General features: G+C 38.9%; 1 protein-coding gene across 1 annotated transcript; it reads right to left on the bottom strand.

Annotated features, from left to right (window-relative positions):
• Positions 1 to 3,808: 3,808 nt before the first annotated feature.
• Positions 3,809 to 11,659, bottom strand: LOC121859053. Its single transcript, XM_042355712.1, has 8 exons — positions 11,490 to 11,659; positions 8,792 to 8,967; positions 8,078 to 8,168; positions 7,655 to 7,771; positions 7,190 to 7,332; positions 6,323 to 7,075; positions 5,605 to 5,746; positions 3,809 to 5,486 (listed from the first exon to the last, which is right to left on the bottom strand). The coding sequence occupies exons 2-8, from the start codon at positions 8,960 to 8,962 to the stop codon at positions 5,311 to 5,313; spliced, it is 1,593 nt and encodes a 530-aa protein (XP_042211646.1). The 5' UTR covers positions 8,963 to 8,967; positions 11,490 to 11,659; the 3' UTR covers positions 3,809 to 5,310.
• Positions 11,660 to 19,922: the final 8,263 nt, after the last annotated feature.

The raw sequence follows: 19,922 nt of genomic DNA on the forward strand, positions 1-19,922 counted from the left end.
TTTAGGGGGATCTATTTTTGTTTTTTGTTTATCAGGATTTAAGTTCATCATGGGAGAGAGATTAAAAAGATCTGGGGGGATTAACTTATTATAATCTGGTTTCATTTGGGGGTTCTCGAGTCATGTGGGATTCCAGTGTTGTTGGGATAGGTTAGGTTAGGGTCCTTGGTGTTAATGGTTAGGTTAGGTTAAGTGTGATTCCTAGACATCAACCAAACAAACAAGAAAACCATCACACACACACACACAGTATTTAGTGAAGGTGTGGAACTTCTCCCCAGCACATGGTTGGCGTCTGTGTGTTTAAGTTACGGTAAAAGCACCTGTATATGTAAACATTAATATATACTATGAGGTATTTGGAATTTAACTTAAAGAAAAAGAGATCATTACCTATTCTGTCGGGACTGAGCCATAAGCCAGCAGTATCCGACGGTCCAGCCCTCAGTGTAGCCGCGGTGCCTCTATGATATAAACATTGTGAACTGTTGATTCTGAATCCGAAACCGAGCCTTGGAACTACGGCCGACTGTCTGCCCTCTGGCTACGAGGTTTTAAACTAAAGGGGCCTTGATATTGTCTCAGGTTACCCACAGATGGCGTTGCTTGTATACACACCTCAAATAAGAAAATAAATGACGTCAGTAGCAACACAAAGACTGGTATGACTACACAGTGTAATAATGTTGTGGATTAGACAAAAAAAAAGGTATTGTTGTAATAAAATTATATCCAGTGAGGAACATATAAATATAGTTAAAGAGCTTATGTATAAAGTCGCCAGGCGTGATGTGCTCCAACTGTTAGGAGACTTTCTTAAAGAGCACTGAACCAGAGGACTCACAGGGTTCACCCCAGTAGTTCATTCTGATTGCCGAGGACACGAACTTTCCAAGGTGACTACAGCATGAAGAGGAGGCAGCCCGGCCCCTTCACCCATATATACGAGGTAGATAATCGACTTCCTGGTGAAGCCTCGTCACTAACAACACTTCAGAACGAAGACGATAGTGAAACAAACTGACATTTTTGAAACAATATTTGAGAAGAAACAGACGTCTAGATATCATTGAAACAAACTACTGACTAAACCCTATTTATTCTCCTACAGTCTCTCATAAATTGTCAAAACGCGTGAACCCCCCCCCCCCCTAAAAAATAAAAATAATTCTCAAAACTGAACTATAACCCCACAGCCAATTATCTGCAGTATTTAGTGAGGAAATATTCAGTAATTCTATCCATTTTTACCAATGACAACGAATGTTTTGTTTAGAAATTTCCGCATCAGTAATGTGAGATAACGATAATAAGTGAAATTTATAAGCATATCGTCAGGCAATTAATTCTAGGTATCTGCTATTATGGCCGTACCATTGATTTTGTTATTTCGTTATCACAAGTTTACAAACACGACTACGTAGAGTACCTCGCCAAATCCGCCTCCACCCTCGGTAACCTTAGAAATGTTGGTCGAGTCGAGACGCTCCTCATACCATAAAGGAAGAACGTAGTGAACAGCGAGGTGCCAGTGTTAGCCACTAAGTTAAATACTGTGACAAAATATCAATATGGCCGGAACAAATGAACTCGGCTCAGTGAAGCAGTTGCCGCCAGGATCAGACTTGGCTACTGCCTTTACTTTATCCTCTTCACCATGGATCGGCTCGTTTGCCGTTTGGGCGGTCGGTTACGTTACGTCTCTGTCATACACTGTTGGCAAGTAATGGGCATGTATTGGCTCCAGAATGTATCTGTACCTGCTCCAGTGTTGGTCAAGTCTGGTCTTCAATGAGCCCACACTCGGTGCCGTCGCAACACTCTGTGGGCCATGTTGGGTATTCTTGAGAAAGCATTCCTTTGATCTTACTCAATGTCGAATTGTTGTGAAAATAGGAAACACAATATTCCGAGTGTCAGCCAATTTGTTTCTTACTGCCACCAAACAAATCCTTTTACGAAGTCTGTAAATTCATCTTAATCGCCAATATCTTGGACACACTACCGCTGTATCTATATTTCATACCATATGAAAATACCTGCCCCCCTATAGAACCTCTACTCCACTGTTTCATTCCTTGGTAATAACTTACACCCACGAGCAGTCTACAGAGGACAGCCGTCCCTAAATGAGGGGCGTAAATAAAAACCCATAAACAATAAAACTAATCACGAGTTAATATTGGGAGCTTATGAGAAATTGGTTTATATGTATTAGCCTTGTTACCCATAAACTTCGTTTTCTATTATTACTAAAAGACAAAACAGAAAACAAAACTATTTGGGCTAACTATTATTAAAAAACTTACTCCCAGTAAACTATTCTTGGCGATTCTTTACTTTACGTTAGCCGCTTGGTCTGTCGGTTACGCACTGTTGGCAAGTACTGCCCATGTATTGGCATGTATACCTACGTCAGGTCTTGATTGAGTTCTCTGGCAGGCGGTTCCAAGAATTCTGAACTTGTGGCTTCTTCAATCTTAAGCTGTGACTCCAAGTGGGACGGGCACCCCTCAGTTCCAAGTATGAACACTCGACTGTGTAATGTTCTCCGAGATGTTTATAGACTTCTATTAATTAACCCCTACTCGTCTGTAGTATAAGCCATGCAACTGCAGGTGTTCCAAAATATCGGAGTAACTGAGGTGCCATAGTGGAGGCACCAGTCTGGTGGCCTTCCTTCGAATTTTTCAGTCGATTGACAGTCTAAAATATCTCTGGGGACCAGACGGGGTGACAGAACCCAAACGAGGAAGCTTAATAGCTTGATTTACTTTCTAATCACAATGGTTCGAGAACTTCAGGTTACCTAACAAACATAAACTCAAATATACTGTGTACATACACACGTACGCCAATACAGACAGATATACTTGATGGTCTGTTGTATCCTATTTCTTTCACCTTGTTGCCATCAGTCCTTTTGAACTATGTCATAAGGACTAAAGAGGAAATAAGAATTACTAATAATTTATGTGTCATTAGCGGTAATTATTTATAAATTACTTTTACTGAACCTACCATAAATCACTATAGCCTTCATTACTTAAGAATATTTTTAGTTTACCATATATTTAGTCGTTTTTTGTGATTTAAGTTTCATAGAAAACGAGTCATTTCTTTACCAGTAACTAAATCAATCTTGAGTACAAAGACAACATAAAAGAGTTCGGATTGGGTGAATTACGGATAATCGTGCCCAGGAAGATAAGTATATAAGGAGAGTATAAGTGGGAATGGGAGAGTCTGGAGAGTATTAGGGGACGTAAAACGGTCTGGCGGTGAAGTATCAGTGTGTGACGGTAATATCAACAGAAACAAGTAAAGATTCGTGACCGGACAAATACTTAACTCTATTTTAAGGAGGGTGGAAGAGGTAGAGTTGGATGTACATATATAATAAAGAAAAATCACCATGCAACTGTACATTAATTGAGAGTGTACAGTACAGTATATAGAGTGTAGGTATAAAATGTACAAAGCCGGTGTACACAAAATCCTCACCCCATTTCCTGTAATTAATTTCATGCTCACTAAATTGCAATATTGTTTACCGTTTGGGATGTAGTAAAATATATTTCTCATTTTATCTGACGGTATAATACTTCATAAACTGTTCACTAACTATTCCTACTTTTGTTCTAACGTTAAATATGTTATCTGAAAGTAACTTGTCAATTGTAGTCATGTAATTTTGAAATATAATAAAATGGATCTTTGTGTAATAGTTTTTCATATAATCTATCTATAAAAACTTGTTATTTTTTATATGATTTGGCTGTGATTTATGATAATGAAAAGAACAAGGTTTAAGCTTTTTTATGGTATATTTGTCTTATGGAAAAATCGTAAAAAAAAAAAATCACAAGACAAATATTGAAAACTGTCAGTAATGTCTGGCCAGGAGGAAGACTTGAGCAGGATTGACCAAGTGTCTATGATGCTAAGAAAAACAGATGAGACAAAGGATTATAAGGTTCAGGAAAAGATAATTAAAAACAGATTAAGAATTTTACATAGAAGTATTAAAGAAAAAGACGTAGAAAAAGGATTGAATTACGTGTATCAGTGATGGTAACTTGTTAAAATAATGAACCCCTCTATTGTGACGTCACATTATATGATGAATTAAAACAAGTTCGTGAAATATTCATCTGGGTGACACAATAAAAGTTAACTCGAACAAAAAAACAAAGGAATTATACTGACCAGATAAACATTCAAGTAAAGAGGAATGTATTAAAGAGATCCACACTTAAAGTTGAGATAGAAATGTGATAAGAATGTCAAGACGAGACAGAAAGAAGTAAATAATAAGGTGAATAAAGACAAGTAGAATGACGATGAGCTAAATAAAATTAACTAAATTCTGAGGGAAAAAATCTAAAAAAAAAAAATGAAAAAAAAAATATAAACTTGACCAAAAACACAATATATGGATTCTCTTAAACAACAGACAGACAGACAGACAGACAGACAGACAGACACACAGATAGCAACGGTAAGTAAAGACATCAAACACACCACAGACACGACACAGGTAAGGTTGAAGGCAAGAGTCTTAAGATAACAGTAAATCTTTAATCAATACCTCAGAGTAGCACCTCTTGTAGCCTTTACTTAACAACCAGCACTTACAGCCCCCCCCCCTTAAAAAAAAACATCACATTTAGCTGTTTATAATACGTGAAAATGCCTATAGTGATATATGTGCCATTTTGAAAGAGAAAATAGGTTTGTGACATTAAATTTGGATTCTTGTACCTAAACACCCCACATTTCGATAATCATTACATCAGGAAAGTCGTCTGTTTATGCTGAAAAACTGGAGAGATTTCCTACGTTGTAATTTGTGGATCTTGTATATATATAAAAATCTATACACTTTGATAAAATAATAAAAGCATAATAAAAAAAAATACAAGTTAATGTACAGTTACGGACAAAATTCCCAGGACAGTTGTCAATATCTGGCATCTACTTCAGCTTTATAAACTGTATTTAATTAATTTATGTCTAATAGCGTTGCTTATTCATTACATATTATGCAGGAATCACAAAATGGATAAAATAATCCTTAATGCGAATAGAATTTGAAAAATTATGTTAGAATTCCAATCACACCTCACTTCAGGATCCTCAAGTGTCCAGGAAATTATGTCCGCAACTGTACATGTACAACCAATTACATGATCATATCTTTACCAAAATATGAATACCTTCTGCAACAAGTAATTTAAGTTACTTGTTCATGGTAGATCATATTAGAAACACACTGGTTTCTTATCTTTTGCCCCCAGATGACACGGCTTAACTTCTGCTGGGAGTCTTGTTTAAACTGTAAAGGCAGACCCCACAGGAAGTGATGAAGATGAGGACTAGGAGGGTGAAGGCGGTGAAATAAACAGCCAGTTCCCTCTTGCTCATCTTACCTGGGTTAGGCGCCTCCCAGTTCCACCACTCGGCTCCACCCATGATGTCGAACCCTGGTGGTGAGGACAACACGGTGGTGAGGACAACACGGTGAGTAGAACAACACGGTGGTGAGAACAACACGGTGGTGGGGACAACTAGTAACTTGAAGACAGTAATATTATCCCTCACCTGAAGATGCGTGTGTGACGTTGCGGACAGGAGGTAGCGTGAGGGCTGGAGGCGGGAGGCTACAGGGGCATTGAGTACCACAGTTGGGCTCCGGCAACTCGAGCATCCCCAGCACTGCCGAAGACTCCTCTGCCTGGCCCACCTGCACAATGAGACCACCACTGTTTTATTCGACGTTTATTTTACAACCTCAATATTTCACTCTATATCACTCAGCCCACTCAAAACCTGTTCTGTCACTTGTAGTTCACTCAACATGTGAAAATTTGCGAGTTTTATTTTACATTTACGGATAAAGACGAAAGTAATGGGTGCTTCCAAATCGAAAATAAATCCTAAAATAAAAATTTATGTAGGCAACAGGTGGAAAATTTTGTGTATTTGGGAAGTGACATACGCTGTGATGGTCGGAGTGGGAAAGAAATTATACCAAGATTAGAGCAAGCAAAAACAGCGTCTAATAATCTAAAAGCTCTAATGAAAAGGGACATTAACTTCAATTGGAGAAAGAAGCTGCTGAAAGGCTTTATGTGGCAAGGACTGATGTATGGGTCAGAAGCGTGGACACTATCACAGACACCACCTTTTGATGTGTAATGTTATTGGCGAATGTTAAGAATAAGTTACACTGACAGGAAAACAAATGAAAAAGTATTAAAGTGTGTGATATATGTACACTTATACACTGGTGACTTAGAAAGGTGTGTACAGTACTGACTTGAGTGAGGCTGCCATGTGCCAGAACTTGGACGGTGTAGCGAGGTTTGTCCTCACTGCCAGGTGCAAGGTTGTCGTTCAGTAGACCAGGGAAGGCTTTAGTTGCTGACGTTACCAAGGAGGCAGAGGACAGTAATTCATTCCATGTAGAAATGTCTAAAGTTTTCACCTCGTGACACAGTCCTGCCTCACCCCCGCAGTGTGCGTCTTGTGCCTCCTTTAATGCCTCAGCATACACCAACACTGAGGCAATAGCAGAATTGGCATCAGCCACGTAACCAAAGCTTACTTCACCACAGGACTCACACTCAGAGAGGGCGGCCAAGTAGTGCCTTCGAGGGTCATCATCACTCTCCAGGTCCCGCTCTAAGAAAGAAACAAACTCGGAAAGACTTGGGACGATGCGTGTCATGATAAGAGCAGGTACCTCCAGACCAGCCAGTTCCACCTGAGGAACAGGACCTCCGCTCTCTACCAGTAGCAGGAGATCAACAGGGCCGTCAACAGTGCCCAACGCCAAAGCCAGGCTCTGCACTTTGTGTCTGGTGCCAAGGATGACCAGTGTACCAGGGCCATCCTCCAGCACCTGGGTCAGCCCCACGGTGTCTCCTTCCTCTAACACCTTCTCTACACAAATATAAACATACTCAGCCGCTGTTATGAAGTGTTCAGTGAGAGTCACACCTTCTATGTCTGCTGTATGCACGATATTAATGGCATCCACACCGACCCCACTCAGCACATGCACTGCTGCCTGCAAGGAGAGGAAGATTTTTGAAAACTAAGTTCATTGGTGAAAATGTGTTAACTAGTTACTGAATACTAAGCTTAATGTTTAAAAAATCACACACACACAAGTTCTTAATACCTGAGCTGAGCGTTGTGGTGCAGGAGTTAGAAAGTCAACTGTGTGAGGGGCACGTGCAAGACGGGGAGTATAAGCCACCACTGGTGTACCCAGGGACTGTGTTGCACTTCCCACTGCTGTTGCTGCTGCTGTGTCTCCCGGACCTGTACCGTGGACAGTCACATTAATATTACCAAAAGCAGATAATAATTACGATGAAAATATGAGCTTCACCTCTCAATCTCTCAATACAAATGGTTTTGTTAAGGTTTTGAGAAAATACTTGATTAGGTTTGTATATGTATTAGTTTCGAGTGGAAGTACAGCCTCTTGCTATAGTACTTGTCCTTGTTCCTGAATTATCACAAACCACTTTCCCTTATTATATTCTCTGTAGTAGTTCTTATTTAACTCAGCGGTTAATAAGGTCATATGTGAAGTATGATAACCGATTCCCTCAATACTCACTACTCCACAATAACTCACCGAGGTAGCCGAGGGTGAAGGCAGGCTCGGGACAGTGGTAGGCGTCATCGGCCCAGGCAGAGAGAGCCTTGGTGAGGGTGAGGTGAGGGTTGGAACAAGTGTCCACCACCCGTAAACCTGTGGGCCATTTACCTGTGTTTTACTTTGGTCACTCATCAAATGGGCCCTAATCCTAACCTTGTTATATTCTAACTTAATTCAATCCTAATCCGATGTAATATAAACTTGACGTAATTCTGACCTAATCCAATCCTAATCTGATACAATATTAACCTAAGCTGATCTTAATCCACTGATGATGCGCAAAGATGCTGATTCCATTTCCCGAGACACATTACAGGCTACATCTTCACCTTAAGTGATAGCCTTTCATAATACATGTGTAAGAGAGGGAGAGGGAGAGAGACAGAGAGAGATGCTCACCTAGCGTAACGCCGGGGATGAGGCCCAGTTTGTTGACTCTTTGGACGGCCATCTTGGTCGCCTCCAACACTTGCACCTCCGTCAGCCCCAGCTGCAGGAAACCACTTTATCAGATTATAATTACATTGTATAATAACTAGTTTTACACAATTGAGACGAACATATTAGTCCTTTTATTATAAATTTTCAATACATTTCGATTAAGGAAGCTTGTGCTATTTTATCCGGCATCCCACGAGGGTTGCCTGTGAAGGGAAATTTTTCATGATTGTTTAAAGTCAGTTTTATTATCATCAAGATTCTACTTACATTCTTACAGCCAAAATGCCAAAGAAAGTGTCGTTAGCAACAGGACTTACGCTATGGAGTCCTTCGTACCTCAGATACACACGTAGACAAACCATTTCCTTACTCTCCAGTTTCAGGGCGTCACTTGTACACAACACTCGCCCTCTGTCCTAACTGTAGCTGGTTCGGGGACCCTCGTTAGATCCAGTATGGTGACTATATTGATGGGTAAAGGAGCCATTGTTCATGAACCATCGCACAAGAGTCGATAGTTACTTTAATTGATTGATGAAGACAGTGTAGAGAGGCACTACGCAGGTCACTGATTATCGCCCTGGGGTTAAGGAGGTAAGATCGATGTTAAAAATATACCACAATAGAACTCCTGACGAGGTTAACAAGGCAGGTGGTAGTTGTGATACTGACCTGGTCACACTGTGGTCCGTGGTGGAGGGGCAACAGCTGGGTGATGACAGCGTCTCCCTGTGACCTGTGGACGGTGGTGTCGCCCTCAGCCACACACCCACCCGCCGCCCACCGCCCACACAGTACCAACACCACGCACACCCACGCCCACGTAGATGCAGTCTGCCTCATTTCCTCTACAGTATGAGATTCACCTTAGTTACTGTGTTTAATCAGTTATATTAATGCAGTTTCTTAATCCTCATTGATAAATTACATGTAAACCATAATTGTAATAAACTTTAATGTATGTATAAAAAAAATCCTGAAATTGTGCTGTGATGAATTTTTTTGAAAGGATTCATAATTATCCTGTGTCTAGCAAAAACATGTTATTCCCTGACTGTTAAATTGTACCATTGTCAAAATTGCTCGTACGTTTCTGCACACATGAACTACAGACATGTGAAAGTGACATCATCAAGTATACACAAACAGCAAACACATACACACAAAAAAACACAAGAGTAAACACACACACATCACCTCACTCACCTCAACAGTAGTATCCCCTTAGCCTTTACTCACTGTTGATAGGATGGGTAACATTTCACGGCGTACGGTCAATATTGTTTTTTTTTATTATTGATCTTGCAACAAAATTAAGACACACTGATTTCGAACACCTTGAGAGAGACTTGATTACTGGACCTTTATGTTTTAACCACTGTGTGTATGATGTATATACACTGTCTGACACAATGCTGATACAATGATGACACAATCACAATGCTGACACAAATCTGACAATGCCGATACAATGCTAAATAAAATGCTGATACAATATTCACCCAATGATGACACAATACTAAGCACTTGCTAACACAATGCTGACACACTTTTGATACAATGCTGACGCAATGATGACACAATGCTAACAAAATGCTGGCACAATGCTAAATAAAAATGATGACACAATGCTGACATAATTCTGACATAATGCTGGGGTTGATTTTGATTTTTTATTTTGCCGCTTGCAGCGGCTACTTTATTGTGCACCCCACACTCATCCTGTGAGCGGTAGCGCAAAAGGATTACAGAGTAGGGTTTACAAAGGGTCATAATAATTAACCCCGGTTGTCAGGATATTATGGCACTGAAAGTTACACAGTATTTCATTTACATTATTTGTTTAGTTCTATACATAAAGGGTAACTTATTCACAAATGCGTGAGAACAGGCGTGTGAGGCAGTATGTCTGGCCTCACACTTTGTTATTCACATTTACGTGGGAGGTATTCAAGCACATTGCGTATTTGGTTCTGTACATGAGAATTGATATAGTTACTAAGTGCAAAAAAGTGGATACAATCTTAATATGTCGGCTATCTTGCCATTAGAGATGAAGTGTTGTGCCATTTCACACACAGTGTGCTTGGACCTGTCCCTAAAAGGTTCTATCTTCACACAGGTCGAGGACGTAGTGTTCAAGTGTGGCCATATGTATGGCCACACACTTTACATTTAGTTTTGTTTACATCTGCTTGAGGAACATACTGCCAAAGGTACTTATATCCTAACCTTAATCTAGCGGTTACAACATCTTGTAATCTAGTGATCTTGTTACTTGCTCCATATACATGTTTCACTTGATACATCTCATCATGGTAAACTATGGATCGACTAGTGCCTGTTTGCACTTGTCTACTTGCGTCAAACTCATCAATAAGTTCTTTCCTAATTACAGTTTTAAGGGTTCTTTTGACAGACCCAAATTGTATTCAACGGTGTCTTTGTTAGACGCGAGTTTGGCGAGGCATCAACTCTGTCATGTTTTATGAGGCCTATGTGAGAGGGGATCCACAACAGTTTGACCCTGACACCCCGGTCAACAAGGCACGCATATTTGTGTCTGGCTGGGGTGTGGTGGGGTGGGTAGGGGGTGGGGTATGGTGGGTGGGTATGTGGGTAAGGGGTGGGTGGGGGAAGGTGGGTGGGTAGGTGGGGGATATTGGGTGGGGTAGGGGGTGGATAAGGTTATGACAGATAGGGTAGGGTAGGAGGGACAAGGTGGGAGGGGAGTTTAAGCAGAGGCGGAGGTTGCAACATCCTCTGACTTAACCCCTGCGTCTACAGCTATACTCAGGTATGTACTGTGGACTACATGTTCCCGGTAACTGGGATAACATTTGCTATATCAAGATGTAGATAAGTTTACATTGGTTTAGCATGTATATAGACAAAGCAAGTATACAATATACACTACAGGTTTACACACGAGTATTTCACTGTATCATCCACCAGCGTTGATGAATGAATGACTATATTTACCACATATACGGAAGTAACTGTAGTACCGAGGAGCAAAGAAATATATCTGTTGGATCGTCAGTTTGTGAGTTACATACATATGATAATTAATGGTCACTAGAGTGAGTGTGTTTAGGGTGAAGTGTATGTTAATGGGTCGATATGTGTCGTTCTGTCTCGGTCATCACCAAGCGCCGCTGTTTACTCTCATTTACATATTTATTCTAACAGTTACTTTATTACTGACGTTAATAAGTTGAGTTGAATAAAACGTCATTTATATAACGTTAATGTAAGTAGTAGAAAACTGAAATCATGAAAAAAAAACGAACACTGAAACCCACACCTCTGTAAATTCAATTACACAGCCAATGTTAACATGAAAACTAATCTGTTAATCACAACTTACTATTGAATGACGATAGGTGTGTTAAGATCGCGGGTAATCCTTCAACACACAGAAATAACGAGCAATTGCCCCGTCTCCGTGCCTGTGCAGGCCCTCAACTAGTTCTTTGGTTTCTTCTTGAACAGACTCATTGTGAGGAGAGTGTCGCGGAGGTTGGCACGTCTGCTGAAGCCCTACGATACAGGCAAGTGGCAATCTTAAGGAGTGGCCCACAACAAGGCTCTCTCTCTTTCTGGTATTTGACGCATACTTACGTCCTGTACATCATCAGCAGTAAGAACACCTCTACCCATTATCGCCTCCCTTCAGGTGTACGAGTATCACTTCAACGACATACACCATTAATTCCTCTTGGTGTTGAAGTTTAATATTTTCCGCGTCCAAACCAAAGCCGTCAGTATGGAATTCTTGTTTAGTTACCTAGACCGCAATGAGAGAAACTGCTTAAATCCTATTAGTTTAAGTTCATACGGGAGATACGTCTTACTAACGAAGTCATAGAGGATGGGAGTGCCTGAGGAAGCCAGACATATCAATAAGTGGTTCAACTCCTCAGCTTTATGCTTGTGACGGTAGTGCTTCTTACTAGGACAAGGAAATGGCAGTACATCGTATGGCTAATAAAGGAGGTGTGACTGACGCACCGTAATAGAGAAAACTTGACATGGTGGACCCATCCACTGTCAGGATCAACTGACCCACCGGCTGTCGGGCTCAGCTGACTCACCGGCTGTCAGGCTAAGCTGACCCGCCAGCTGTCAGGCTCAGCTGACTCACATGCTGCCAGTCAAAACTGATCCACCAACTCTCAGGCTAAGCTGACCCACCGGCTGTCAGATTCGGCTGTCTCACCTGCTGCCAGGCTAAGTTGACTCACCGGTTGTGGACGGCCGGGATCTGGGACTTAAGAGGAAGCCTCACAAGCTACAAGAATCAACATGCACCTCCCTCCCCTTGAGTTCCGGCATGTGCCTCCCACCTCCACTACACAAAACAACCGGGAACTACTGTCTTCATCTTGTACTTAAAACAAAATAACTACATGAAATCAATACCATCTAATGCTTGACATATATATATGACTTTTTATTAAAACACATACGGCATATAAGGTCCAAGAAAGTATTATTCCAGGGATCATGCCAACTAGGTAGTCGGCAGCTATCAAACAGGGAAGTACTACCGCCTGGGAAGATATTGGAAGCATAATGTGTTGTCTAATGGTAGACCCTGCTGCCATAGGCATCACGAAAATTGTGACCAAGTTCCAGGTTGCTGATCTGATTTTCTGCCTCATTTACACACAATTGTAGGGTCTCGGTTGTTTCTTTTACTGTCCATAACACACTCTTGATTTAATTTATATTTTTGTATTATTTATGGTTGTTATTTTTATTATTATCAATATTTTATTTATTTTAATTTTCAATTATTATTATTATTATCATCATATTTTCGCCCCCCAGGCCCTGATGTAGGTCAGTGACCTGTGCCCGGGTGGGTTAATCCCTATAAAAAAAAAAAAAAAACTAAGGACCCCCTATAAGGATTGTTTTAAGAGTAAAGATAACATATTACCTCGGTCTTTATGTTGAGGCTACATATCTTATAAGATTTGTTCATGACTAGTACAGAAATATTTCAAGTCTTCGTAACAGTATAATGTTGTAATTATATGGAAGAAAAATGTATGAGTATTGAAGAAGCACAAGAACGAAAATATCAACTCTTATTTTATAGGACTGGCTTGAGAATGACTTAAAACCACAACAACAAGAAAACCCATTGTTGGCATCAAGTCGCTGGAGCAACTGAGTTCGAAACTCTTAATGAAAAGTCAAGCAATTTATCAACCAATGAGGACTGGTTGAACCGACAAGAACTTCTGAAAGTGACGAGGACCTACAGAACCAACGAGGACTTGCAGAACTGATGTGAACCTTTGGGAGACCAGTTGAAAACCTCAGAATTTCTAGAGCCTAAATAAGTTCTGCTCGAGACTAGATTAAACTGATGATACACATCCGAACATAATTTTGTTATAACTTGATTTTCCTCTAAACCTCAGCTTAACATACATAAGGTTATACTGTAGACTGAGGTGAAGCTGGCAAAATTCTGTGGACTTCGGTACACTGATGAAGATCTGCATAGGATGTCTTGAATAAAATACATTGTCAGTCTTACTTCATATGTACTAACTTCCAAAAAGTCATACAAAAAAAAACTCGTCGTTATGTTGTAAGAAATTCTAATGTGTTTTAAGACTTAACCCTGACAGTGCTCAGGACCAGTATTGTGTTCGTTGTTAATCGATGCGCAAACCCTGAAGAGGGGCTAAAATTTTCAAGCATATATTTTTAACTATTTGTATTGATCATAAAAACTACAGGTGTTGTTTTGAGAAAGTTAGTACATGGCTGTCACAGGATTACCTCTTTGAGCTGAGGATTATACTGTAATTATTATACATCTGTGTTGAGCTTACAAAAAGAACACTATTTTTTCTTTCGTGCTAAACCGAGAAAACCTCACATTTGTGTCTACGAAAAAAAAAAACATTCGGCTGATGAAATGAGAAATGGAATATTACCTCCATTTCAAGGAAAAACCCCACTAAGCTACCTTTATAAGCCTCATTGAAAGTATTACTTATACTTTTAATTAAACTTATGCATTGTTACCTAACCTAACATAAAATCAAAGCTAACAGTGTTACAAGCCTTGATTTATCTCAGTGGAACCTTCAACGACTCCAATTAATGTAACAAACCCTCAATGTTCTTTCCCTTTCCTCCTATACCACTGGCGACGTGCTGGTGACATTCTAGAAAAAAAAGTGATTCTAGCAGGAAGGGACCACTGATCATTGCCATCAACGCTGATATTATGACTTTATCAATTATGGTTCATTACTCCCAAAGTTAGATCAATGATAATTTGCTTTAATTAAACATAGTGCCATTCAACACTGTTATTTCTTAGCTAAGCACTACAGTTTATGTACAAATGTAACACACTGCTTAAATATAGTTTGATTTTCTATAGCATTACAAGTACACTAATTGAATTGAGAAAGTATTTAGTGATCATAGCTTTGTATTGTTATATCAAATATTTACATAAATTAACAGGCAACTATTAATGCAAATGATAGACCTACAAAATAAGAAGCAAAAATATTCGACTAGGGGAAGGTATTGTATATACTGATTCACCTTGACCATCATAATTTCCTCTCCCTTACACAGGTAACAACCTCAACCTAACCTAACTTAACCTTCCTAACATGGGTAACCAACTCAACCTAATCTAACCAAGCATAACCTTACCTAACCTAACATAATCTAACTTAACCTTCCTGACACCGGTAAACCACCTCAACCTAACCAAACCAAACCTTGACAGTCACAGTTTGGCCTCCCTGATGCGGGTAACCATATCCTACAATCATTTCAGTTGGGGAACATTTTTGCCTTTTGTATGGACCACCCGGGGCTCCATAGACAATAGTAATACCAAGATGCACAACCTTGAGACCCATGTAATAAGCAAGTAAAGTTCCAGATATCTAACTGCTTCCATTTTGGAGCTAAGGCTGAACACAGAACAGACAAAAGACAGGAAAACTCGTCCTTATCTTTTAATATAGGCAGCCAGACGGGTAGTTGTACATCAGCCACCACTACACTCTACCTCATGTGCAGCACCAACTTGCATTCTTACACACATGTTTTTTTTATGATATTTATTCAACTTGCGGATATATAAAATCCAAAATATTACCTGAGAATACATATTGTCCAAAATTCTTTGATTTCTCATTCTACCACAAAGTCTTATTTAATACACATCATTTTTTTCTAGAGATGTTGTTTGGATGATAGTACAGTCAATAAGAAAATCGAAAAAAAAAAAATGCACAAGTTAGGAAGTTAGGCGATGTTAGGAAATAGGTTGAGGTTAGGTAGATTAGGTGAGGTTAGGTAGATTGGGTGAAGTTAGGTGAGATTAAGTATATTAGGTAAGGTTAGGTAAGGTTCTAATAGGTTCTGTGCATTCTTTCTTCCATTTTCGTGTTGAGAATCACACACATATTAACTCCAGAAATTTTGGTTCAATTCCATAAGTGATTTCTGGAGCTAACATTCTCCTCCACCTTTATACCAAATAGTCTCACAGTCTGTAATGTCATAACTTACCAGACCTCACATAAAATACTACAATTATTTCCTATTTTATTCTACCGAAATAGATTAGAATTCCACTCTGAGAAAAGAACCATTCCTACAGTGTAAACCTGACATTAGTGGCGGCCATCTTCCTCCGCACATTAAATAAATCAAAACTGATGTCACAATAAAGTATTCCTCCTGCATTTTATGTTTGTTTCTTGAGGTAAGAAAACTTTTATCTTCTATAGAGAAATTTCGTCAGGCAGCTGCTAAGGCTGTAACAACATCTTGAATATTACCAAAATGAGTCAAAATACTCACTGGTGGTCTTGCTGCTGGTGTCATCTTGAGGTCACTGATTATCACTTAACCGATATCACTAATTTTCATTTAACCAAGAACACAAATTATCACTTATGTATGATCAAACATTTTCACTTAAGCATTTAAGCAAGATCACTTATTTTCATTTACAGAGATCATTAATTTTTACTTAACCGAGATCACTAATTATCACTTAAGTGAGATCACTAAGTATCATTTAAAGATAATTTAATTATTTTTCACTTAATTTAACCGAGATCACCAATTTTCACTGGCAATTCTGGAACAGGCGTCTACACCAGAAGTTGTTCGACTTCGTTCATTTTTCCACAGATTATTTTTGGATGACAGCAAGTAATAAAAACGATATGGCAACTTTTTATTTTAAATATTAGTATTTTCCTTTTAGATTTTCTCTACCTGTAATCATAACTCACCCGTAGAGGGCAGGGTATGAAGGGTGAAGGAAATTGATGGTTAAAACACGGTGATGATCTAATCATATGACATGAAAATGATGTCTCTATACGCTTTTTACAAGAAGAAATAAATTATTTACCATAAATATTCCTCCGAAAAATCTGCCTTCTCCACGCGTGTTGTTGTCTGCTCTTTATTTCTGTGCAACAACCGACCTACTCGGTCCGAACAGACTCTCATGTCCAAAAAAAAAAAAGTAAAATTACACCATGATGCTTCAAGAAATTTGCTTTCATTGCTAACAGATATTAAAGTATGAACTTTCTGTTTACTAAGGCGAAGGTCCAGGGGCGGGGTCCCATAGCTATGAAGTTAGGTAGATATTTTTGACTGGTTAGGTCAGGTTTTATTAGGTTCTGTGCATTGTCATATAGTTTTTATTACTTACGATCATCGAAAGAACATCTGTGGAAAGAATGAACGAAATCGAGCATGACCTTCTGGTGTTAGCCATCTGCTCCAGTATTACCTTCACTTGATTGAGGTCACGAATTTTCACTTAACCAAGACCACTAATAATCACTTAAGTCACACAAACATTCATTAAATATTATGACGCAACACACTGAAGCAGTGATCAGTATTATCGATAGTTTTACCAATAATTCTTCAATACGTCTGAGAAAAGTTTGTTTACATCACAGCTGTTGATCTTGGCATAACACTTAACACTTTCTCACCTTTCCACACCACAGGTTTTATCTTAGATGTTTGTAGCGCCATTAATCACAGGTTTGATCTTATTGTTTGTAGCGCCATTATTCTAGCAATATTTTATAAAGTTGTCGTGGGAATCAGTTCATGGTGGGAGGCAGTAAATGGTGTCGTCTGCCCGGCACTGGCTGGTGACTGGTCAACACTCAGGGAACTCTCGTTGTCTTGCTAAATTCTTCAACCTTTTACTTATTTTATCACCACAAGTTTGTGTTTCGCTGTAGTATATAAAGAAAGAATATTAAAAAAATAAATATAAATAGATGGATGAAAAAAATCTATCCGGTGTCATATATCTTTGAAGTAATAAATATTTAATAAATTAGAGGAAAATTATTGGCACAAATTGGACATGTTTAGAAAGTCATAATTTAACAGGTCATAAATATATATTTTTGACGACCTAAGGATATTAATATTATCACAACCATTGGCAACTGTGTGTGTTTATATAACGTATTTTACTGTAATATGGAAAAGACTATGGCAGTTTGTCGACCTGATTCATTTGTTGACCTGACGTAAAAATTGATTGTGAAGAAATTATTTTAGGAGTATTTATGATTGTTGATGGCATTAGGGATCGTCCAGGAACATAAGAGAATAGTGAACACCATATTTATCTGTTAGGATAGGATCGGGTGTTCAGGTGGTTTGTGTAATTAAGAACATAAGAACATAAGAAAATAAGGAGTCTACAATAGGCCGGTTGGTCTGTGCATGGCAGCTCCTGTCGAGAGTTACTACCACTCTCTATCATCCATGAATCTATCCAGCCTCCCTTTGAAACTTTCCAGCGTTCCAGCACTTACTACAAAGTTGCTAAGCTTGTTCCACTCGTCCACCACCCTATTTGTAAACCAGTTCCTTCCTATCTCCCTCCTAAACCTAAACTTATCCCACTTGAATCCGTTGTTCCGAGTCCTATCCTGCTCGGATATTATAAGAACTTTATCTATATCACCTTTATTGATTCCTTTCACCCACTTGAATACTTCCATCATATCTCCCCGCACTCTTCGTCTTTCTAGGGAATACAAGTTTAGTTTCTTTAACCTATCCTGATATGGAAGGTTTCTAAGTCCCGGAATCATTTTCGTCATTCTTCGCTGCATCGACTCTAGTGAATTTATATCCATTCTATAATAAGGGCACCAAAACTGAACCGCATAATCGAGGTGCGGCCTGACTAGCGCAAGATATAGTTGCAATAAGACCTCTGCACTCTTTATTACTTACAGAGGTTAATCCATATCAGTTCTCTCCACTAACTTATCGTGGTAAGTTTGCTCTTAATACGACGATTACACCTTAAAATCATGATGGCATAATATCAACAACAAATTCTAGCAGTCTTATCCTGTACATATATATATATATATATATATATATATATATATATATATATATATATATATATATATATATATATATATATATATATATATATATATATATATATATATATATATATATATATATATAATTAAATTCCTAGTTATAGACACCCAGGAGATGTATTTTACAGAGTTTGTGGCAGTAGCAATTATCTTATTCTCCATCGATGTGTTTCATAGTTAAATTCTTGATTTATTATAATTAATGAAACTGTTGAATGGAATACGATCTAGCGGTCGTATGAAACACCCATGTTTAACCAATATACAGACGTGGCCAAAATTCCCTTTCCTGCTGTTCCACAAACCCCGAGATTCAGACTCATGAACCCGAAGCATATTTAACCTAGAGTTCGCCAGATAACATACTTAGTACATAACACAAATATACACACAGAAAGCTGTGTTATCAGTATGTATGATCCCTAATATACGACTCGACATACACACGTCAAATACACCTCATTGGAAAGGGTCTTGCATTAGGGAATGTCTTCATGATACAACAGAGAAATAAACAAACTTGGGTTACATGGGAAGGCCATGCATGATAAACAGGGGTACCAATCAATAACACGTGTAGGTACTGCTGGCAGGTCATAAAAATCCCCTATTGTTTTCTTGGTAAATATATGTCAAATAAATATACTATCTCTCAGTACAAGGCATTAAGTTTGTCCTGTATCAACAAACCTCCTGTACCTACTGTGTTCTTGTTCAGCATCGCAACACAGCAAATGTTAGCTGGTAAAGTGAATTGTTGGTGAGTGTTTACTGTGGTCTGTGGTAGTTTGCGCCCTTCACCACTAGAGGCGCTGATTTTCATCCCTCAAAATTATTCATATATACAACGTCTTTTTATTAGTCTTTCGGTAACCTAATAATTTATTGTAATGTGTAGACAAATGTTCTCGTAAGTGTGAATGATAATTTTCTTAATGCCACACGGATTGTAATATGGTACAGTAGAGTAATGCAATCCCTTAATCTGCTTAGGCTAACATTTCACTGTAACATAACTGATATGATTAGAACACATAATAATTGGATTATATTGTTCAGCATATGTTGTTATTTTATATACTGTACTTAAGTTCATTCCAGACAGTTTCTCTTGAAGACAACAATACTGACCGTCTACCTGTGTCAAGCTGTCTGTTTTTGTATAAGTCACTTTGCCAGGTTAGGTTAATATAAACGCATTATGGACAGTGTATATGAAATTTGGAGCTAGGGATGAAGCCAAGTAAGGCGGGCGGGCGGGTAGTGGGGGGATACCTTACAACTTAGCGTGTTAGGTAGACCTGTGGCCGTCTCTCCCTCCACCCGCACACACACACTAA

This window comes from Homarus americanus, unplaced genomic scaffold (assembly GCF_018991925.1).
Source record: "Homarus americanus isolate GMGI-L3 unplaced genomic scaffold, GMGI_Hamer_2.0 scaffold594, whole genome shotgun sequence".
Lineage (NCBI taxonomy): Eukaryota > Metazoa > Arthropoda > Malacostraca > Decapoda > Nephropidae > Homarus > Homarus americanus.